Source organism: Mandrillus leucophaeus, unplaced genomic scaffold (assembly GCF_000951045.1).
Source record: "Mandrillus leucophaeus isolate KB7577 unplaced genomic scaffold, Mleu.le_1.0 Scaffold1398, whole genome shotgun sequence".
In the NCBI taxonomy this organism is placed as follows: domain Eukaryota; kingdom Metazoa; phylum Chordata; class Mammalia; order Primates; family Cercopithecidae; genus Mandrillus; species Mandrillus leucophaeus.
In genome coordinates this window covers 118,532-133,025 of record NW_012101363.1, presented here as the reverse complement: position 1 = coordinate 133,025, position 14,494 = coordinate 118,532, and the positions used below count along the sequence as shown (strand labels likewise).

Below are 14,494 nucleotides of genomic sequence, written 5' to 3'. Positions count from 1 at the left end.
CAATAAAGCTGTTTTCTTCTACCACTACCTTGCATTTGAATTCTTCCTGAGTGAAGCTATGAACCTTCCCAGGATAAGCCCCAATCTGGGGGCTCACCTGCCCTGCAACAAGAGCAATTACGTAAGAAAAAGAAATAAAAGGCACCCACATCAGCAACAAAGAATTATAATTCCCTCCGCTTGCAGATTAGGTGATTTTATATACAGAAAATCCTGAAGAGTATACAAAAAGAGTTAGAGCTAATAAACTCATTCAGTAAAGCTGAGGTCACAAAATTAACATACAAAAATTAGTAGCATTTCTATATACTAACAATAAACGATCTGAGAAAAAAAGTTAAGCAAACAATCCAATTTGTAATAGCATCAAAAAGTGTAAAATTATTATGACTCCATTTAATAAAGGAGGTAAAAGATCTGCTTATTAAAATCCGTAAGACGCTGATGAATGTAATTGAAAAAGACACAAATAAATGGAAAGATAGCCCTTGTTCATGGACTGGAAAAATTAATACTGATAAAATGTCCACACTCCACAAAGTGATATACAGATACAAAGTAATCCCTATTAAAATTCCAACGTCAGTTTTCACAGAAATAAAAACAAATTCTAAAATTTATTTTATTTTATATATATTTTTTGAGATAGAGTCTCGCTGTTGCTCAGGCTGGAGTGCAGTGGCGTGCTCTTGGCTCACTGCAACCTCCACCTCCTGGGTTCAAGCAATTCTCTTGCCTCAGCCTCCTCAACAGCTGAGATTACAGGTATGCGCCACCACACCTGGCTAATTTTCGTATTTTTAGTAGAGACAGGGTTTCGCCATGTTGGCCAGGCTGGTCTTAAACTCCTGGCCTCAAGTGATCCACCTGCTTCGGTCTCCCAAAGTGCTGGGATTACAGGTGTGAGCCACCACATCTGGCCTTCAAATTTCTATAAAACCACAAATGACCCCAAATAGCCAACACAATCATAAGAAATAAGAATGAAGGTAAAGGCATCACACGTCTTCATTCCAAGCTATTACAAAGCTATACTAATAGTGAGTATTATATTGACCTAAAAAGACACATAGACCAATGGAACAGAACAAGGAAACTAAAAATAACCCCATGTGTATACAGTTAGCAATCTTTGACAAGGGCACCAAGATACACAAAGGGAAAAGTATGGTCTCTTCAATAAATGATGCTGGAAAAGGTGGATATTTATGAGCAAAAGGACGAAATTGAACATTTATACCATATACAAAAATGAACTCAAAAAGAATTAACACTTAAATGTAAAACCAGAAATTGTGTAACTTTTAGAAGAAACACAGGGAACAAACTCTTCGACATCAGCCTTGGTACTGAATTTTTAGATTTCACACCAAAAAAGGACAACCAACAAAATCAAAAAACAAAAACAAGTGGGCCTACATCAAACTAAAAAGTTTCTGCACAGCAAAGGAAACAAAGAACAACATGAAAAGGCAACCTAAGGACTGGCCTAAGGACTGGGAGAAAATATATCTGATGAGAGTTTCATATCCAAAAGATGTAAGAATCTCACACAACTCAATTGCCAGTAAAAGTAAATCTGACTTAAAACTATTCAAAGGACCTGACTAGAAATTTTTCCAGGGATGACATAAAAGTAGTAAATAGGTTTAAGAAAAGGTGCTCAACATAATTAATCATCAGGGAAATGCACATCAAACCTCAATGAGCCATCACCTCACATTTACAGAGAGATACCACAATGAGATATCACATCATGAGATATCACCTCATACTGTTAGAATGGCTACTATCAAAGAGACAAGAGATCACAAATGCTGGTGACAGTGTGGAGAAAAGGAAACGTTGTACACCGTTGGTGGAAATGTAAATTGATCCAGCCATTATGGGAAAAAGCATGGAGGCTCCTCAAAAAATTAAAAATAGAAGTACCATATGAACCTCTAATCCTATTTCTAAGTATATACCTAAAAGAAATACAATCTGGCAGGAGCAGTGGCTCACGCCTGTAATCACAGCACTTTGGGAGGCCAAGGCAGGCAGATCACTTGAGGCCAGGAATTCAAGACCAAACTGGCCAACATGGCGAAACCTCGTCTCTACTAAATATACAAAAAAATTAGCCAGGCGGGGTGGCACAAGCAGGTAATCCCAGCTATTCGGGTGGCTGAGGCAGCAAAATCGCTTCAACCTGGGAAGTGGAGGTTGTAGTGAGCCAAGATGGCACCACTGCACTCCAGCCTGGGCAACAAAGTGAGACTCCATCTCAAAAATAAATAAATAAATAAATAAAATAAAATCAGTTAAAGAGATATCTGCACCCCTATGTTCATAGCTGATTATTCACAATATATAGTGGAATATTATTCAGCATAATGAAGAAGGTAATCCTGCCATTTCTGACAACACGGATGAATGAACCAGGTAGACACTATGGTAACTGAGTAAGAGAAATACAGATACTGTATAATATCAGTTATTTGTGGAATCTAAAAAAAGTTGAGCTCATAGAAGTAAAGTATAGAATGGGTCCCAACAGCTGACAGGTGGTAAAACTGGGGAGATACTGGTCAAAGAGTACAAACTTTCATTTAAAAGATAAATTCTGGGGATCTAATGTACAGCATTGTGAATATAGTTTACAATACTCATATATACTTAAGATTTGCTAACACAGTAGATCTTTAATGTTCTCTCCACAAAAAACCTGGCAACTGTGAGATGATTAATATGTTAATTAATTTCATTGTATTAATCAATACACACTGTATACATAGATAAAATCAAATGATCAGGATGCACCTCTCAAATATATATAATTTACAAGTGTGGGGAAAAAATCCACATGAAAGAAGGAAGGAAAAGAAAAAAGAAAAGGAAGAGAAAGAAAACGAACATAAAGAACACATTCTCATTAAGCTTGCCGCTTAACCAGACAAAATTATAAAATGTTATGAATATATAAGGTAAGAGTTGAAGGTTTACTATATACTGAACAATGTTCTCAGCTCCCCATAGATATTTATTTAGTTAAGAATTCTACATAGTATTATATTAAATTATTTTAAATCTGTGGAATTTGTGCATACAGATATTATATTTCTAATCTTAGTTTAGACTAGGAAAGATGAAAAATTGAAGTGAAATACAGGATCAGATTTTTTTTTATATTTAGGAAGATGTTTTGCACTGTGATGAATTACTGAGTCTCAATTTTTGTAGGATCATCTTGGAAACAACCATAGGATTAGAAATTAATATACCAGAAAATATGTGACATCTATCCACAGAATTCCTGGGACTTTTGAAAAAAATCCTACTGTCCATCACTCATCTCACACATTTCTGACATGACGCAAAACCAGAACTTTAAAAGGGGTTCCACATAGAGGTAGAAACATGCCCAGACTTTCCCAGAGCCCCCAAATCAATGCAAGGGCAGTCAGATCACACAGGCCCTCATAGGCCAAGGGGAGCACTTTGGCTGTCACTGTGAATTTGATGGTGGATCACAGAAGGGGAAGGAGAATCATCAGATAATTTAAGAACATGAGACAGAAGATGTCCCTCTGTGACAGCAAGAGAAAGAAATAAACCCAAGTGTCTCAAAAATCATTTCCATTGGAGAACTTCCCAATTCACACTCCAAGGTCTGGTTCTTTCTTGACTGCTGGACCTCTCACCCATGTCATCTACTTCATCTGCTCCCACCTACCTGGCTGGATGGCTACTGTCTCCTCACTCTTCACATTCCAGGGCTCTTTCCTTTGCTCCAAAAAGGTGATCAGGTCCGGCTTAGAGACAGCGAGACCTGTTTTATCAGAAAAAGTCACATGACTCTTGCTGGGAGTTCTTTAATTGCCAGCTCAGTAGGATACTCAGTAAAGAGGGAACATTATAGAGGATCCTAGAAAATTACTTCCCCAAACACTGTTTCCTGTCAGCTTCTTTACAATACTTAGGAAACATTTTAAACACAGGAATCCTGAGCTTCACTTCCAAGTATGACTAAATCAAAAATAAGGAGAAGGAATTGGATTTTAAAGTGTGGGCAATCATAGTTTATGTCACTCCATTTCTAGAATCACCACTAAACTACAGTGAAGCTTCGACATCATCTCAAGAAAGAAGGCAAATGTCAAGATCAAACATTAGGAAGTCTTTTTTACAACAAACCCACAATTTTTTTTTTTCCTGGAAGCAGGAACCTGAATTCATTCATATAAAGCATAAGCTCCCAAGTGACATTCTACAAAGGACAGAAATAAAACCCTTAGTTATTAGATGTTAGATATTCCAAAGGCAAGTTATCCTCACCCAGAGAGACCAGGTTTCTGTAGTTCTCTAACATCACATCCCCATATAAAAGCTTCTGATCTGAGTCCAGGTGTTCCCACTCCTCCTGAGAGAATTCTATGGCAACATCCCTGAATGTCAACAGTCCCTGAAATAAAAATAAATAGCACATTGACCATGTGGCCATGGGCAGAGTTCATCATTTGGCAAACCAAGATGAAATAAGAGAGCTAAGAAAACTGACTCTGATTTATATGAGTGACCTGAAATATTCAATAAGATACTTTCAAACACAATAATATTTTCTAATGTATTCTCTAACTCTATGGAAAGAGAATGATATAAGATCCACAAAACCAGTGTAGATACTATGCCTATATAGAATATAAAGTATAAAACTAAGGCATCAAGGCCAGGGGCTGTGGCTCATACCTGTAATCTCAGCACTTTGGGATGCTGAGGTGGGTGGATCACCTGAAGTTCGAGACTAGCCTGGTCAACATGATGAAACCCCATCTCTACTAAAAATACAAAAAATTAGCTGGGCGTGGTGGCACAAGCCTGTAATCCCAGCTACTCAGGAACCTGAGGCAGGAGAATCGCTTGAACCAGGAGGTGGAGGTTGCAGTGAGCCTAGATTGCGCCATTGAACTCCAGCCTGAGCAACAAGAGCAAAATTCCGTCTCAAAAAACAAAAACAAACAAAAAACTAAGGCATCAACATAGGAGTATACACTTTTGAGTCTATATTTACATCATCCACAATCAGTTGTGTATAATTCTTAGGTGGAAAAGTCATGGTGACTTAGAGGCATACTTCTCAAATTGTATTGTATTCAACAATAAACTGCAGAACTGGTTCAAATGCAGATTCTGATTCCGGAGATTTGGGGCTGGGGCTGGGGCTGCGTTTCTGCATTTTTAACAAGCTCATCAGTGATGCCAATGCCTCAGGTCCAGAGGCCACACTTTTGAACAGCAGAGAGGTAGAACACTGAGGGAAGAATGCAGGGATGATGTGGAATTGAGAGTTTTATGAAATTTACGGGTTATAACATAATAGCAAGAATAGAAGAATCCTTTTTGAACATTTACTATTTCCTAGATGTCATCCTAGCAGTTTTTCATCTATTGATAAAACCATAAAAATAATCTATGTGAGAAATAATACTATTCTTCCTCTTTAATAAAAATGTTTTGCTAATGCTTCCCCTGTCTCAAGCCTGAAAAAAAAATTTTTGCCAAATATCTAGTATATAATAGAGCTTACTTTATTTTTTATTTATTTATATTTATTTATATTTATTTATTATTTTACCCCAGTATCTAACTTAGAATTCATTTCAAAGGGACATAACAGGCCAATATGCAGAGATAAGTATAAAAGAATGTTCAGAGCAGATGTCACAACTGAGAAGATGATGAAAACAGGAAGGCAGCAACACAAAACTAATCAAATGATGTTTATGTCATACACACACACACACATAGAAATGGTAACTATACATACATGAAAAGTGACAGAACATTTCTTAATTAAGAAATATTTTAAGTTGTGTTAAAACTATAAAACTCTTTATGGATGATGCCTTTTTCTGTTTTTTAACAAACTATGAAGACTAATATATACAATGATATAAACTAAAATAAAGAGCTTCTGTTTCTGAGTCTAGTTTTTTTCCCCCAAGTTTTTGTTTTATTTATTCTAAGTGCTGTGTTATATTTTAGAATATTAAGACAGTAGATATATTAATTATATGTTAATTGTTGTTATCTTTCTCTGAAAATACAGAGAATAAAGGAGTGTGTGCTTGTGAAATTAGTAAATTAAAAAGGAAACCTACAGAAGTGAGGCTTGTTTCAGAACTTCCAGTTTCAAAAACCAGTATTTACAGTCAACAAATGCGAGAGCCTTCACTCTCCAAAGCAACCCACAAGCAAAAGGAAACTAGAAAGCAATGGGAGTCTCTGGATTAAATGAGATGGTTTATACGCATCACTCAGTAAATCCTCCCTCCTAGATACTCATTAACAACAAAGAGAAAAATAACTAGTGAAGGAATCCGGCAGAGAGCACCCGAACCAGAGGAATGAAGTTAGCATCGGCTGTAATGAGATGAACCGGTATCAGTGCTGACGCACAGATGGACCCATAATCATTATTGTGATATCAGTGGGGGAAGAAAGTAAATCATGATCCGAGTATAATAATAAAATCTGTGGAGGAACATACAGGTGGCCATATTTCTTCAAACTGGCCATGTGACCCTACTTAGAAGCCTGGGCTGAGAACCACTTAGCTAAGCATTCCTCTCAAGCTTCAATATGCATACACATCATTTGGTATTCTGGGGCCTGTGCTAAGTACTGCGATTCTGCAGGTTTGGAAAAGTTCCATGAATCGGCTTAAGACCCATTATCATTAGCACACAGCTAGAGGAAGCGGGCACAGCACACAGAGTCCCTTACACTCAATAAAGTATAATACAAATACTTTTCATTCACAGCGAGGACCACCAACCACTGTCTTGAAAAATCACATCCTTTGCCAGCCATTTAAAGTCTGCAGAGGCTGGAGAGAACAGTAACATCTAAGTCAGCATTTGGAAAACAGCATGGATACATGCATGAAAGCACTGTTTACTGAGCTTGTACTATGTGCTCACAATATGCACGGTGCTGGCAACATCACATGATGTGGGTTAAGCCACATAAACCCCTGGGATGTGGGTCCTGAGCATCCCATAATTCCCTGCAAGATTTAGATGACGGCCCAGCCTTTCTCTCTCTTCTTCTGTTTCCCTGTCACTACAAAAGCTAACTACAGACTGATGGGAGGGATACGGAAAAGAAGGGTAAAGTTTAGTTCATAAGGATTTCTCATTGTAGTCTTTACATTGACTTTGTTACTACTTGCGGAGCAACTACTGGACCTGCAGGAATGGAAAAAAGGTTGCCAGGTGGGATGTCTCTAGAAGCACTGTTTCAAAGAAGAAAAAAATTCAGGCCCCCATATTGTCCTTTGCTCCCATTTAACTGCTTTTGGGTTTGGGGAAATTGTGAGCACTGGCTCTGGAGAACCAGCAAGAGCAACCACTCAGAAGTCTGATCTCCAACAAACAGTTCTGTGAAGGTAGGCTCCCAGGTGGAGCCAGACCTGAACCAAGCTCAGAAGAGGGTGGATTTGGGCAGGGTTAGGGCAGACCAAGGCAAGGGGCACGTGGCAGGCCCTAGGCTTCCCATCTCTATCTTGCTGATGTAAGTCCTGTCTTTCCTAAGCCTGACCACAAGAACTTGACTCCCAGAGTTTTTCTGATTTTAACTATTTGTTTCATCCTTAACTATTTTGTAAATCCATTAACAAGCAATTTAGTCAAAACATGTAGGGCCTTCTGGGAAATTATGTTAAAAACCAAATCAAGAGAAAATCGATAGAAATAATAACAACTCTTCTGTCCATGGGTGGCACTTCGGGTGGTGACATCAGAACTCACAATGTCAACATAAGGGCAGTGTCCCAAATCAAGCCCAAGTTCCCCATATACCTCCGTGCTTGCACAGGACCACATGATGCTGAATTTGGCCATTATTCATCTGCTCTAGACTGAAGGTTCCTGGATGGTAGGGACTATGGCTGCTACAAGTGTTGATCTAATGGCCACATGAAATGGAAGCAATTGGTTTACCTATCAGTATGAGACTCCAGAACTCCTCTTTGTTCTTCGTCCACGTAGTAGAAAACTGGAGCAAATCCCATTTGGATACCAAATAAACAGATTCCTTCTGAGAGCGGAGGAACAAATCCTGGATAATGCATTCCTTTCCCTCTGAGATGAAAAGAAATTAGACCCTGTTGTCAGCCTGACCTCAGTCTGCACAGGACATCACCAAATGTCTCAAGGTGCTGGTGAGGGAGTCCCTGGTGATCTTGTGCTCAGGCCCCAATAGTGATTTGGGCAGGACAGACTCAGGCTGACTCTGTGGGGCCGGGATAGAAAGTGGAACCGCCCCAGTGGAGCCACAGATTCTGGAGCCAGGCATAATATTACCTATACCTGATCAGCCAACTCTTGGGTACAAGAAAGGGCAAGATTACCCTACTCCAGTAACGCAGCTCACAGGTAGGTGTCGTTTTATTCATGGCTCTGGACAGTGGTGGCCCTGCCCTCCCTTCGCTAAGATGCTGCTTTACACTTACAGATTCTGCCACCATATTCTGCTTAGACCAGAAGGCCCTCACATAACTGCAGCAGCTCACTGGACAAGATCTGGAAAACTTGAAGGACCCCACACAAAAAGTAGGGCTTTACAAGGTCTACATCAATCTCTCATAATGCAGAAACTGTCCCCTGGATTTTCTATACATCCTCAGTCCAAAGTCTGGCCCTGTCTTGTGGATCCCAGGTGGAGATCAGCCTTTATGTGCAGACCCCAGACGGAATCAACCTGGCTCTGCATTCTTGGGTGTTGCTGTGAAGAGAGGAAAACTAGAGGAGACAGCCCCTCAGGAAGGCTGCTCTCACACATCCTGGAGAACCCCAGGACCTGGGTTCAACTTTTGGGGCTGCAGATTTAGGTGTTGGAGGGGCAGGGAAGTGGCATGCACCCTCCGCACATTCATGGGCATTTGGGCAAGAGGATGAAGGGAATGTTGAGATTCTCAGGCCTACTCCATGTATGTGTGTGTGCCTGGTTGGTTTCCAGTCCCCATGGTCTCTAAATCAGTTTCAGGTCTGAAGATGCCAGGGGCATGACAGAGCCGGAATGGCTAACTGATGCCCTGTGAACTTACTTCTGTAGAAATCTGGCCAACTGTTCTAGAAGGGATTGAAGATTCCAAATAAGCAGAGAGACCATTCTGCCTGCAGATTTTCGGGGCAATGGGCACTTTGCTGCACAACTGTGGGTTGTGACGGGAAGTCTTCGAGGGAACGTCGCCTCTAGAGTGAGGCCTGCGGCACCTTACATGTCTCAGTGTTTGGGAAATACAATTAAAAACAGAATCATCAGAAAAACAATGCACAATGGTAGAAAAGAAAGAAAACTGTTTTATGACACAATCAGACCAAATGTGAAGGACATTACATGCAATCTGCTAAGAGACTGGAAAAACAGTCACTCATGACTCACCATTAGTCCTCAATAGAAGACCTGACAGCACCATTTGTCAGATAGAGTGCATCCTAAATTCACCTGGGAACTGGGAGGCCATCTGTGTTTTTTAATTGGCCTTATTTTTCCTTAAATAAGGACAAATAAACTTCATGTCTTCGTGACAGGTAGATTTGCAACGTGGAGCCAGGGGCCTGAAGGCAGATGCCTGCTCTCCTAGAGAAACTGTGAGATATGGCTCTCTCTTCTTTGTTACCTATATTTCAAATCAATGATTCCCAGTTCCTAGAGAAAGAATGTCCCCAATCAAAAAGACTGATGGCCAGGCACAGTGGCTCAAGCCTGTAATCCCAGCACTTTGGGAGGCTGAGGCAGGCAGATTACCTGAAGTCAGGAGTTTGAGACCAGCCTGGACAACATGGTAAAACCCCATCTCTACTAAAAACACAAAAACTAGCCCTGCGTGGTGGCAGGCACCTATAATCCCAGCTACTTGGGAGGCTAGGCAGGAGAATCACTTGAATCCAAGAGGCACCACTGCACTCCAGCCTGGTCGACACAGCAAGACTCCAAAAACAACAACAACAACAACAACAACAAAGATTGACAAGAGACAAAAGATCTGTTTAGCTGTTACAATGATTTAGATATACGTCCAAAAGGCAGAAAAAAATTTACATATAAAAATTCTCTAAAGTAAATGATTCAAGAAAAGGAAGGAGAGAAACATGTCTTCCCTTATTTTCAAGAAGGGTTAAGTCATATATTTTTAATTTGTACTTGTTCTCACAACTGCAAGATCTAGGGCCACAATCTTGAATTCATGGACATCTGAATTCCAGCAGGCGCTGGATTCAGGCACCTGAGGATTGGGCTTGGACACGCTGCGTGCACGTAAAAAAGGGGTTTGTGGATCAGGCATGGTGGCTCACACCTGTAATCCCAGCACTTTGGGAGGCGGGTGGATCACTTGAGCCCAGGAGTTTGTGACAAGCCTGGGCAACATAGTGAGACTCTCCCTGTCTCTACAAAAATTACAAAAATTAGCCAGGTGTCGGGGGGCACATGCCTCTAGTCCCAGCGATTTGGGAGTCTGAGGTGGGAGGATCACCTGAACCCAGGGAAGTCAAGGTTGCATGATCCTGCCACTGCACTCCAGCCTGGGCAACAGAGTGAGACCCTGTCAGGGTCTGTGGGGAAGTTAAAGGGCAGAAGGGAAGGTGCTACTAAGAACTCTCAAGTAGGGGGCAGTGCAGAATTGGTGGAAGGACTGGTTTGTGCTACAGATACTGGCCTAGTCGGGGCTCTGACTTATTCCTGTGTCCATGCAGGCAGATGAGACTATGATCGGGTAGTCCACAAGCCTAGGTTGATGGAGGGACTAGGTTGCTGCTGCAGTTTCAGGGTCTGGGGACAAGGATGAGCCAGGAGTCCTCTAGGCACTTGTATGGGAATTTTGGCAGGAAACTCTGGGAGCAAAGGTGCTACGGGCACAATTCCTGAGGGTCAAGTCTTGTCCTGAAAGGGGTGTGGCCACGTCAGTGCCTAGTGGGTGTGTTCAGAGTGGGTGGGAATTATATGGTAGCAGCACAGTGGGGGCAGGGGTCTGTTCTCAGAACTTCTTCCCTTTCTATCCTCAGTCGCCTCTCTCCCTGGGAGGAGATGTGCAATAACAGGACAATGTGTAGGGTGACACCCTGTGTGCAGGAGAATAGAGCCTCCCTTCCTGGAGACACCCAGAGTCTCTCTCCAGTCCAGGTCCCTGTGCTATCTTCTTTCCGACAATAAATGTGTGGAGTTTGCTGAACACCAGCCAATTCTCCAACACCAACTGGTTGTCCAACAACTCAGTTCTGACACCACCCAGAGGCAGCACAGACCCCACAAGTTCATTCAGACTTCAGTGCCACAACATTGCCCCCTCTACAGATGTCAGTCACAATTCCCCAGGGTCCATCTATACTTCTGAGCTACTGCCTGAAAGTTAGGGCCTCCCATAATACGCTACTCAAGTTCATTAATTTTATAGAAGGACTCACAGAACTCAGCAAAGACTGTAATTGCACTGGCCAGTTTATTATAAAAGATACAACTCAGCCTAATGGAAGGGATGTGTAGGGCAAGAGAAAGGAATGGGGAAAAGATGGGGTTGGTGGTTAACCCTGGGAAGCAGCTGTGATGAAAGAAATCCCCCTTTCTTTGTGTTCTGCAAGAGCAGCTTACTGCAAAGAATCCTCTTCCCGTTATGACTTAGATGATGCTCCCTGTTTTAGGTATCACAAAGCCACAGACTCTCCTATTTCATTTTTCCCCCAAAATAAGCAATTAAATAAAGAGTTTTGTCTTCCGTGGTCAAAACAAAATATGTGTTAACCAAGCTTGCTGAAGTTTCTCCCCTTCTCCAGGTCCCTGAGCTTTGTCCCACCCACAGCCTGAGCCAACATTCAACCCCTCTTTATGCCCCTCCCAAGAACAGGCTGACTTCAGGGTGAAACATTCTCTGATCAGGGATCTGATTTTGCCCCAGAGTCGTGCCCTTCCCCTCCCACCTTTAATCATGTGTGCTCCTCCCTATGAAAGAAAGGCCTTTTCTGCTTCAACTGTGAGATCCACAAATATCTTACAGCTGGTGCTTTCCTCCTCTTGCAATACTCCTTTAGAATTAAGGAACTTCTTACCTATATCCAGATGTTTTATTTGACAAAGTCAAGAAACAGCTCCAGGACACTAACAATTCCACCCTCAGAAAGAGGTTCCCAGTCTCCCTTCCAGCCCAACCTCCACCACATCGCCTGTGAATCCCCTGCTTTCCAGAACTCTGCAGCTTCTCCCAGTACAAAGGGCTCCCTCCATGGCTGCTGTAAACCTCAGGGACACCTGAAGGGGGCGCTCCCCAAGAAGAACTAACTGGGCCTTCAATGACCTCCTTTTGCAGGCTCAAGTAAGACTGAGGTCTTCTATGCCTTGTCAGGGTTATTCCACAGGCCCGCTTCTCACTTCGCAGGCTCTGTCTCTCAGGTCCATCAAGGTGGGATGCCTTCTTCTCATCTCATCAGCTCTCCACAAGCATCGAGCGAGCTCTAAAACCTACCCCAGGATAGCAAACGTCAGACCTTCTTCCACTCTCCTGGCACTGCACGCCTTCTGGGGAGTGATGCCAATCCTACTTCAACTGAAGGGACAGGGGCAGGTGCCCCGCCAGTTAGATGTTCAGTGACCTAACAGGTTCCAGGAAAACAGCATAAATCACTCAAACACCGTTTTTATAGAAAGGAAGGAAACGGTAAGGCACTTATACTTTATACTTCAACAGGTAAGGCCACAATACCTCTTTCGGGCAAGAAACATGTCATTTAATTATTTCCATAACAGCAGATAATTTAGTATATGTGAACACTTCTAGGAGGTGCCAAGTTCTGTCTCATAAAATCTGGCATTAAACTCGGACATCCAGATAGCAGTAGAATATGGAACAGAGATATCCACTGTCACAAATCCTCCACTGCAAGAGAGGCCCTGACGTTTTAATGAATGTTTCTAATTGACCAATTAATCCAGCACACCTTCTGTGGAAATGTATTCGTTTTCGACAGCCATAGTGGAAGAGAGATTGCCCGTTTCTTTTCCCCAGCATTTCCAAGCTAAGCCCTGGGATTTTGAAATCGCCGCTCCAGAGGACCCTAAACCACAAACCACGGCGGCAGGCTTCCCATTTCACCAATCGCTGTTTGCCCAAATAAACCCTTCCACGCTTTAAGGGTGAGTCCCTTTAATTTGTAAGAGGAAAAAGGAGACTGGGACACCATGGGGCACAGTATCTTCCCACACACGAATCACACACCGACCCGGGGTTTCCCCTGAGACCCTCACGTTTTCATCGCACAATCTGAGGAGACGCGGGGCTGCAGCACAGAGCTGCCCAAAGACGGCTCCTGCCAGGGCCAGGTGTCGCTCTGCGGCGTCGGGACCGGACCGGACGCGCGGGGGCCCGGCTGCCGACCCGGCCGCCATCTGTCTCTTATACACATCTAGATGTGTATAAGAGAGCTGCCCAAAGACGGCTCCTGCCAGGGCCAGGTGTCGCTCTGCGGCGTCGGGACCGGACCGGACGCGCGGGGGCCCGGCTGCCGACCCGGCCGCCATCTTGCGGCGGAGGAAACCAAGGGCCGAGTTGCGCCCGCGGGGACCCGGGGACCACACCACGGAGCTGACCCTGGGGAGGCCCGGGTGCCCCCAAAGCGGGTTCCCGCCGCTTCCGACCGCCCCTCTCCCTCCTCTGGGGACCCCCGACCTGGCACATTCACCATTTCCCAGCTTCCGGGATGTCCTGGAGTCTTAGCTACGGAGCTCCCAGTGCCTGCAGGTCACAGAGCAACAGAGGTTCCGTCTATTCTCAGAACGCGAAGCCGCCTGGGCCTCCCAGGTGGAAGGACTCGGAACCCTGGTGAAGAGACCCAGCTCTCACTGCAGTCAACAAAGGCCCCCGCCAAATCCCAGAAGCAGCCCCTGCTCTCCGGCTGCTCCCGATTGGACGATTTCCACTCCAACGCCACTGATTGGGTAAAGCTCCAGGCCTCGCCCCCTCATTAGTTCTGTTTTTGAATGGGAGACAGGCTCATTGAGGTGGGGCCGCCTGCTGAGAGTATTACAGCTAATTTAAGGGGTGAGCTGGGGCTTGAAATGCACTTGCTTTCCCGTACCTGGTTTTGCTTGTATAAGGCATCTTATTATCTAATTAGGTTTAAGAAGGAGGGCATTTGGACACCTTTAAAACAACTTTTTAACCGTTCTAATAACACAAGAAAGACCTTCATCCCATCCCTTAGCCCCTCTCATCACACGGTACCCCACTGCTCAGGACATAACTGTGGGACTGCAGAGGGAACTGCTGGGGGTTTTGGGGAGCACGCAGGAGGCTTCAATGGCCAAGGTAATGGAGGCTTCCCTTGGGTGTCACTTAAAATCTCTGGGTCAGGGAAACTAATGGACATAATCCCCTGCTTTCCAGAACTCTGCAGCTTCTCCCAGTACAAAGGGCTCCCTCCATGGCTGCTGTAAACCTCAGGGACACCTGAAGGGGGCGCTC

At 43.5% G+C, this 14,494-nt stretch overlaps 1 protein-coding gene across 4 annotated transcripts in view; it reads right to left on the bottom strand.

Moving 5' to 3' along the window:
• Nucleotides 1-13,918, bottom strand: part of ZNF720 (zinc finger protein 720) — a 63,611-nt gene extending 49,693 nt beyond the window's left edge. The window contains exons 1-3 of one of the 4 annotated variants that reach the window (XM_011973722.1): nt 13,713-13,918; nt 4,318-4,444; nt 3,716-3,811 (exon numbers count right to left, since the gene is read on the bottom strand). In XM_011973722.1, the coding sequence (XP_011829112.1) occupies nt 3,716-3,811; nt 4,318-4,444; nt 13,713-13,715 (226 nt within the window). In that variant the 5' untranslated portion in view covers nt 13,716-13,918. Of the gene's footprint in view, nt 1-3,715; nt 3,812-4,317; nt 4,445-13,699 lie in introns of all 4 variants that reach the window. The other 3 variants (XM_011973719.1, XM_011973720.1, XM_011973721.1) reach the window with 3 other exon arrangements.
• Nucleotides 13,919-14,494: the final 576 nt, after the last annotated feature.